The sequence below is a fragment of the Echiichthys vipera genome (assembly GCF_963691815.1).
Source record: "Echiichthys vipera genome assembly, chromosome: 11".
Classification (NCBI taxonomy): Eukaryota; Metazoa; Chordata; class Actinopteri; order Perciformes; family Trachinidae; genus Echiichthys; species Echiichthys vipera.
Genome location: NC_139836.1, coordinates 27,226,310 through 27,235,803, shown reverse-complemented (window position 1 = coordinate 27,235,803; position 9,494 = coordinate 27,226,310). Strand labels below are relative to the sequence as shown.

General features: G+C 42.8%; 1 protein-coding gene across 1 annotated transcript in view; it reads right to left on the bottom strand.

Moving 5' to 3' along the window:
* Nucleotides 1–2,215: 2,215 nt before the first annotated feature.
* pcca (propionyl-CoA carboxylase subunit alpha) overlaps nucleotides 2,216–9,494 on the bottom strand; it is a 29,931-nt gene continuing 22,652 nt past the window's right edge. Inside the window, exons 19-23 of the mRNA XM_083923470.1 lie at nucleotides 9,251–9,349; nucleotides 9,043–9,096; nucleotides 6,046–6,186; nucleotides 5,445–5,522; nucleotides 2,216–3,519 (exon numbers count right to left, since the gene is read on the bottom strand). Of these exons, the coding sequence (XP_083779596.1) occupies nucleotides 3,451–3,519; nucleotides 5,445–5,522; nucleotides 6,046–6,186; nucleotides 9,043–9,096; nucleotides 9,251–9,349 (441 nt within the window). The 3' untranslated portion in view covers nucleotides 2,216–3,450. The remainder of the gene's footprint in view (nucleotides 3,520–5,444; nucleotides 5,523–6,045; nucleotides 6,187–9,042; nucleotides 9,097–9,250; nucleotides 9,350–9,494) is intronic.

The window sequence follows — 9,494 nt, the reverse complement described above, 5'->3', positions numbered from 1 at the left end:
ACTGAGCCTCTGAAAGACATCAATGCCAAGCAAAAGTGTAATTCCAGCAAAAATTCAGTATGAATATTCTGTACATCACATAAGCCATTGAGACAGTTTGTTTTTTGTATCACCTATTAACAGAGAAATCCTGAAGATTCGCTATCAGCCAGAGATGTAGCTCTGGGCGGAGCGCTGAACCATCCTAAACGGTGTTTTTTAACCAATAATATTGCTCAAAATAACAGTTTTATCTGAGTTTAACATCAGAAAATTGCAGGTCATCCAGCTTTTTATTTCCTTAATGCACATTTGAAGTTTATCTAACTGATGGGTTTCTTCTGGTTTGATCGACAAATATAATTGTGTATCATCAGCATAACAATGAAAGTTTATGGAGTGCTTCCTTATAATAATTCCTAAGGGAAGCATATATAAGGTGAAAAGAATCGGTCCAAGGACAGAACCCTGTGGGACTCAGTGACTGACTTTAGTGTGCATGGAGGATTTGTCGTTAACATGTACAAACTGAGATCTATCTGATAAATATGACTTGGCAGATTTTAGTTCACTAACATGCCTTCTGTTGAGAAGCAGCTGCTCTTCAATCGTTTTAGCCAGAGTGCAGATGTTGGTTCAGAAGTTTTTGCTGATTAAAAATACAAGATCCACCCACATACAATGGTTCCCACAACCATGGGTGGCATGAAAGTGAAGCCACACATTCATCTGCACACTAGTCCACTTAAAGCCTACAACGGAGAGTCTATTGACTCCAAAGGCAAGTGCAAACTCAAGGTGAGCATTAAAGGAGAACACAAGCTTTGTAGTTGTTCCAGATGGACATGACTCAATGTGTTGATGTGATGAAGCATGTGAAAAACTAGGTTTAGTAAAGAGAATCTACCTCAGCCACTGAACAGTGCAGAGTCAACAGTGGATCAGTACCCACCAGTGGCGGCTGCTGTTCTTTCAAGGAGGGGAAGCTCATTTTTCTGGCCTACATCATAAATGTGTTTGTTTATTTATATGTAAATTTTACCCTTTGTTCCTTTTCAAGAAAATGATCTGTGACCTTGTATCAACTAGGCGTCTTTTCCAGGGACTTGACCAGTGTTCTCTCAGTGGCAGCAGAGCTAGGCTGCTTAAACGGCCTTGGCCCAGCTGGAGCTGCTGCTTGTTGGGGAAAGAAAGAACAGAGTGACAGAACAGAGTCACCAAACACAACACTAGTGGTTTTTAACAAAGACAAAGTCTCTGGGGATCGGTAAAGTCTCCGGATCAGTTCAGAACAACAGAATGAATAACTTGGAAAATGCTCCGCTGGATGTTGATTCTTCAAGATCACTGATTCACTCATTTAGCTGTCAATCAAAAAAGGATTCTGCCTCAGACAGCTCATCCAATCATCATGCAGAACCCGAGCGTCCGGGCCAGCCCACTGTCCCATAGACTCCCAGAGACGCTGAGCGTCCGATGGCTGATTCTGAACTAAAGATGAAGGCTTTCTAGCGCGTATGTAGTCAATGAAATGTACACACAGCTGTACTTATTTCACCACTTTTGGGGGGTTTTTTTGGGGGGGGGGGACATTTTAGGGGAAGCTGAGCTTCCCTTGCAGTCTTAGAGCAATCACCACTGGTTCCCAGATATATTCAGTGGGTTTGGTGTCTTACCCTTACCTTCAAGATCCAGGGATGATGCACAGCCTGTTCAAGCACCGCTAAGAGACAAACTGAGGCAAGAACTGAATTGAATGACATCAGTGGGAGTCATAAAAAAGTGGAGGATCCTACAGAGTGGGTAAATTTAACCGTGTGTGTCACAAAGCAGACTGAGGACCCACGTGCCTGCATATGAGGGGTGTTCTGTGACAGTCTGTTGGACACCTTAACTAACAGAGAGGTGTGTTGCCACCCCGTGTGAATAATATCATTGTTTTCTTTGTTTTGATGGTCATAGACATATTGACCTCTGATGTCATAAGTAAGGTCACGTGTCAGAGGTGCGCTCGATTCACGTGCTGATGTATTTGAACTGAATGGTCTTCCATACCAGTGATCCGTTACAAACCGGACCCCCCCGTACCACCAACACAGATGCGCTGCAAATCCTTATTTAAAAACACCATCAGTTAGGTTAGGTTAGCAGTTAGCATGACATATCTTTTTAATAAAGGGGGTTGGTGCAGTTAGGGTATAATTTGACAGGCAACCAATTTCAAGGATTTTCTGTAAATGTAACCATTTGTAATGTCTTTATTAATAATAATGGAGAATCTACAGTCTATGCTATCTAACAAGTAATAGAAAGCAACCCCTGGTGTAATAACTCAATAAAATTAAAGCTGTGAGCAGTGATGAGCGGGCCCTCGCACCTGCAGCGCTTCTGGCATGTGCTGTCTGGCGCTAGAGTGCGCGTACTAAACACACATATATTAGCATGAGTTTGTCTTCAGGCCTGGACTCTCATCATGTCTGGAAAATATGATATGCAGTTTGGACAAAGTATGTTGAAGTTAGAGCGACTTTTATGCAAAGCCAATGTTTGTCATTTTCATCCTGCCAATAGGGGGTGCTATCATTTTGAGTCAATATTGAGATGTAGTTGTGGTCAGGGCATGACTCTTGTCATTTATTAGAAATTTGGTGCAGAGTGGACAATGTATGCCCCATGAGAGAAAGTCAAGTATGAGCCTGAAAATGAGCATAATTGGGGTTCTTTAGAATACAACTCACACATGTTGACGTTATTTAACAGGTAACGTTAGAGCCAATAAGCATGTAGCATGCTTGTACTAAGATCTCTGACACAAATGACATCTACTCTACTCCTAGGTGTTGTGTGGCATTGAATGACTCGTGAGTTTGGTACATTCACGCACATCTTGTACTGTGTACTTCCCCTGATCAATGTTTTTGCACGTCCATTTCTTAAACAGAGATGCATCAGTTAAGAAAAACAGTTTCCGTGTAGCCAGACATCCATTCAGTCAAACTAAGGATTGATTTATTGGTTGTATGTAGATGGTGAGTTAAAATGGGGGGTTGAAGATATCTGTCATGTAGGTGAACGAAACTTTCTTATGGTGCTCACATCATGGAAAAATGACATTAGAAATACTTATCAGCTTATAGACAAATGTAGATATCTCAAACCCTTGGGGGGGAATTAGTTTCTGTAATATAGGTGAACTGACCCTTTAACAAAAACTGAAACAAGTCTAGAAAAACACACAAAAAATGTACAAGAGTTTTTTTTTCAAGTCACATGAACGGCTGACATTTGGAGAAGACGTTGTAAGATTGCTGATACAGCTCAGCTCGGAGTCTCCATCAGGGAGAGGAAAGACTCCGGAGACTGGCCACTGTCCAGTCTCTTTGACCGTGTGGATCTTCCTCTCTGTGTCCAGAGAGGAGTAAGGCTCATCCAGGTGCTGACGTCATATATCAAAAGGTCAAAAGTCGTGTTTTATTCAAGCTCTACCAGCAGGTCTCCCTCTCCCACCGTCTCCCCTGGCTTACAGTGGACGCTCTTGACCTGGAGGACACACACAGTCACACACACACAGAAATTAAAACATTAAAATATTATTTGTTCCAGTTTAATAAATATATTTTTCATGAATTTGCTCCCAAAGCTGCAGCAGTCAGTATTCTGTGGACTGTGTGCTGCTTCTTTATATTCTTTAGTAGGGATGCACTGATTTAAGCAGCACACCATTCACATCTATGGACTAGAAAGCATTAGTTACTGACAATAACAACAGTAGCTCCACTCAGTGTTTCATATAGGGATGCCCCCATCTGACTTTTTCACTCTCCCGTGGTATCAGTAACAATCACATCAACATCAGTCTTGAACTTGACTTGAACACTGCCTTCTTAAAGTTGTACTCATCACTATTTCCTATATATATAGTGTTTATTAAATAGTGCACTATATAGGGAATGACCTCTCCATGTGGTATCACTAACAATCACATCAACTGCCTTCTTAAAGTTGTACTCTGTAAAAATTGAGATATGTTGTTTCTAGCGGCCTCTTTGTTGGTAAGATGTAACTGCAGGTGAGCCTGTTCTTTCAGAGCCTCCATCTTATCACGTTCATGGTCACTTTAGCTGTGTTTGAAATCGTTCACTCACTCACTCACTATTCCCTATATAGTGTTTATTAAATAGTCCACTATAAAGGGAATGACCAAAAGAGATTCCAGACACTACACTGGAATGTTCTAACAAATCGTTGCGTCTGTAGATGCGTCAGATATATGTGTGACAGAAGTGGGTGCATCCAACATCATGTAAACAAACAGAGCTGTAAACTCATTTTACAGTCTGTTTAAGACACAAACCTGCACCCAGGAGGACGCTCAAAGGTTGTGTTCATGTTCATGTTAATTTCAGTGTTAAATCCCAGATAAATTGTTGAAATTTTGATTGTGTTGAAGTGGGGTTGTATGTCCTGATTGTGAGCTGTAATAGCCCACGGTTCATTTATTTCATGAGTGAGTAACAGCAGTAAGCTCATGAGGAACGGCTGTTGGTAACTTCAGTTAGCTCTCTGGCTACCGTTAGCACCTGCATCTGCTTCTTCTTCTCCAGTAAAACACGACCCCATTGCATTGTGGTATGTGGAAATACAATGTAGTGTACATTGTATGTATGCTCAAATTACTTGTGCATTGTGGGTATTTTATAGTGGACTATAAAGTGAATTAAATTATGAATTAAATGACAAATTTAAACACCACTACAAAATGGCGTACACATAGTGCACTACTTCTATGATAGGGAAGGATTTTCAACAAAGCTACTGTGTTGACTTTTGCTCTTGTAAACTTTATTAAAACAAATACTTCTCTACTTCCAGTCCGTTCCCTATATGTTCCCCTCTTCATTCCACACACACACACGTTCCTATTACAAGCCTAACTCAGAAGTTGAGGTTGACGAGCCCCACCGGCAGACCGACCTCTGTCAGCAGCACATTTACATTGGAATTCTCAGCAAAGAGGCAGTGCTTTCATTAGTGGCTCATATGATCAATCACCACTGTTTTAACTCACTCTGTGATAGATAGGAACTAAACAGACAATTAAATAGATGAAAATCTGACAGATTATAACTTTGCAAAAACAAAATATAACAAATAGATAAATACTGTACATATACATTTACCAATGCAGCAGCAAACTGGTTAAAAACCTCAACACTACAGTATGTCTCTGTGATCTGTCTACATGGTTGCATCATGTGATGATGACTGTGGTTGTGTACTTGGCTGCAACCAAAGTTCCTCCGGTAGGATAATAAAGTTTGACTTGACCAATGAGTTATATAAACAAAGAATTTAATTCAATACGTAGATTGGCCTCGCTGTAACTGATGCCGATCCTGAGTCAGTGTCTACCTGATACCCGATACCAGGATCAGATCGGAGCATCCCTAGTTTTATACTGTTACCTTTGCTTGCCTCACAGCAGTCAAACTGTTCTGCATCTTCATGGCTTCAATCACACAGATCTCCTGACCCTCTGCAACCTACACACACACACACACGCACACACACACATAAAAAAGAAACACAGACAAACAATGATTTAGAGTCCACCCTATAATGCTTGCAGCTTGTATTGAACAGCTTAGCTTTGCCTCACGCTGTTCGTACGTCATACGCTTCAGTGATCTGATTGGTTGATTTGGCCCGTATGTTGGGGATGGACAGATGGTTTATCCAATCGGCAACCAGTATTTTCGACCCTTCCCAAAAGATCTCCAAAAGAGAGTTTCCTGATGGATTTGCTGAGTAAATGAGAATCAACCCATCTGGAGGAGTCAGGTTAAGCATTTGCTGCAATAACAGCCTCCACTCTTGTGGTTTCAGGCTGCCCACTAGATTTTGGAACCTGGCTGCAGGGATTTGATTTTTATTTGGGAAAGCAATTTCTTTATTAGACCAAACAGACCCAGACCCACAGCACAGTAGATCAGATTACTCAGGCAGGGAAATAGGAAGTGCTGTGGATCTTGTCTGCAGGTACCTCTACATATTGGGATGTGTTACCGTATCTCCGGGCTTGACAGACACAGCAACCACTGTGCCTGGCATCGGTGAACGCAGGATGCTGCTGGTGTCTTCTGGAACTTTTTCTGGCATGTAGGAGTTTAACTCTGCAGCCAGTTTAGACAGAATGTGGAGCTTAAACTAGAGTAAAAAAAAAAACACAGCATAAGAAACCAGAAAAGGGTATCTTACAAGGCAATATGAACAAGAGGAAATGGTTTCTGATTAAAGCAATTCCTACCTTTCTGGCATTTTTACACTTTTCTTTTGTGATCTTAAAATGCTCCTTATAATCATATGGCACACTAAAAGCCAGGTGTTAAAACTCATACCAATCATTTCATTCTGTCCGAGCTTCCTGCCTGTCATCTGTCGCACCATTTCACTTGCGCTGCTCATGCTGCGTTCCACTGTCATGGGAAGTCCGAAGTTTCGGACCCCCAACCAGGCGGCAAAGTGCACTGGAATGACTGTCAAAGTGGAACCTCCTGCTAGTGAATTCGGGGTAGGTCTATCCTTGAATTCGTAGTAGGAGGTTCCACTTTGACAGGCATTCTTGCATGCCTATACAATGCATCCCTAGGAGAGTCTTTCACCATTTTCATCATATTACTTCCTCTTGTGAGACGTTATCGATACACTGGCACCAAATATGGATGTTTTTATTAATGAGTATTTTAGTTATGTATCTTAGTTTTCTGTAAATTATGTGTATTTTAGTTGTCTGTAAATAATATACACTACTGTTCAAAAGTTTTAGGCAGGTGTGAAAAAATGCTGTAATCTAAGAATGCATGCAAGAATGGAAGCATTCATAGTTTATTTTCATCAATTATCAACATGCAGTGGCTGAACAGAAGAGAAATCTAAATCAGATCAATATTTGGTGGGACCACCCTTTGCCTCCAGAACAGCATCACTTCTTCTAGGTTCACTCACAAAGTTTCTGAAGGAGCTCTGCTCAAAGGTTGTTCCAAACCTCTTGGAGAACTAACCCCAGATCTTCTGTGGATGTAGGCTTCCTCTAATCCTTCTGTCTCTTCATGGAATCCCAGACAGACTGGATGATGTTGAGATCAGGGCTCTGTGGGACCACACCACTTCCAGGACTACTTCTTCTTTACGCTGAAGATAGTTCCCAATGACATTGGCTGTGTGTTTGGGCTCGTTGTCCTGCTGCAGAATACATTTAGGGCCAATCACACGCCTCCCTGGTGTTATTGGCTGATGGATAAGTATCTGCCTGTATTTCTCAGCATTGAGGACACCATTAATCCTGACCGAATCTTTAACTCTATTTGCAGAAGTGCAGCCCCAAACTTGCATGAACCACCACCGTGCTTCACTGTTGACTGGAGACCCTCATTATTGTACCTCTCTCCAGCCCTTCAGTGAACAAACTGCCTTCTGCTACAGCCAAATATTTCACATTTGGACTCATCAGTCCAGAGACCCTGCTGCCATTTTTCTGTACCCCACTTCCTATGTTTTCGTGCATAGTTGAGTCTCTTGGCTCGCCTGGCTTTTTGGCTGAAACTCTTCCATGAAGACCACTTCTGTCCAGACTCCTCAGGACAGTAGATGGGTGGACCTGGGTCCCACTCGTTACTGTCCAGACTCCTCAGGAAAGTAGATGGTGGACCTGGGTCCCACTAGTTTCTGTCCAGACTCCCCAGGACAGTAGATGGGTGGACCCGGGTCCCACTGGTGTCTGTCCAGACTCCTCAGGACAGCAGATGGGTGGACCTGGGTCCCACTGGTTTCTGTCCAGACTCCCCAGGACAGTAGATAGGTGGACCTGGGTCCCACTGGTTTCTGTCCAGACTCCCCAGGACAGTAGATGGGTGGACCTGGGTCCAACTGGTTTCTCTCCAGACTCCTCAGGACAGTAGATGGGTGGACCTGGGTCCAACTGGTTTCTCTCCAGACTCCTCAGGACAGTAGATGGGTGGACCTGGGTCCCACTGGTTTCTGTCCAGACTCCTCAGGACAGTAGATGGTGGACCCGGGTCCCACTGGTTTCTGTCCAGACTCCTCAGGACAGTAGATGGTGGACCTGGGTCTCACTGGTTTCTCTCAAGAATCCGCAGAACAGTAGATGGGTGGACCCGGGCCCCACTGGTTTCTGTCCAGACTCCTCAGGACAGTAGATGGAAGGACCTGGGTCCCACTAGTGTCTGTCCAGACTCCTCAGGACAGTAGATGGTGGACCTGGGTCCCACTGGTTTCTGCCAGTTCTGAGCTGATGGCACTGCTGCACATCTTCACATTTTGAAGAGAATGAGCTTGATGTGTGTTTCTTCTACTGCACTAAGTTTCCTTGGCCGATAACTGTGTCTATGATCCTCAACGTTGCCCGTTTCTTTGTTCTTCTTCTAAAGAATTTGAACAGCACATCTTGAAACCCCAGTCTGCTTTGAAATCTGTGTTTGGAGAGACTTTGCTGATGCAATAGAACTACCTTGAGTCTTGTTGCTGTGCTTGGTCTTGCCATGGTATTTGACCTGTAACATCAAACTGTCTTCCACAACCTCACCTCAGTGCCCTAAAACTTTTGAACAGTAGTGTATATATTATAGACAAGAAATTTTACATTGGAATGATGGCACACAAGGACATGGACAAGTTGCACAGTGTGTGTACGTGTGTACGTGTGTGTGTGTGTGTGTACGTGTGTGTCTGTGTGTTTCTTCAGTTACACGGATAATGAGGTGCATCATAGATGATTTTCTTGCAATGTATCATACGATGGTGGTATCATAATACCATCGTTATTGTGGGCAACGTATTGTGATAGTACGGTACCGTGAATTGCTCTGTTATTCACGCCTGTTACCAACATTCTCTTCATTGCTGTAGAAGCCTTTTGACCATGTTACCAACACTACACTCTGCGCTGAAGCCCCCTGAGATAGCATGAGGACTAGAGACAGCAGCCTCTGTGATAAAGTGTATGGGATTGTGTAATTAAAATTCCATGCAGACATGTAACCTTACCGATGTGCCCAGATACTGCAGGACAATCTTTCCTGAAGCATCTCTGGAAAGACACTAAAACAAAAGAGCATATCATCCTCACTACATCTGTATTCTTTCGAATTCTGGAAACATTCTGGATTTTTTCTTTAAATCTGCTGTGATTAGTGTGAGGTAAAAAAAAACATGATAACTGGGCAACCTGAAAACCTGAGTGCTTGTGTGTTACCTGTAGCATTGTGTGTGTGCCGTTGATGGTGAGTGGTAGCAGTGGCGAGGCCAGGTCCCACTGCCCACTGACTTCCACCTTTCCTCCATCCACATCCACCTGCAGACAAACACAGTATTGTGTTAGTAAGTGTCCTGAAGGCTGTGACAGTCTACATCCTTCCTGCTGACTGCTTGATAACATGATAAAGTTTTAATCAACTGTCTACCGACATGAATTAGCTTCAAAGTTTTAATGATTTCTC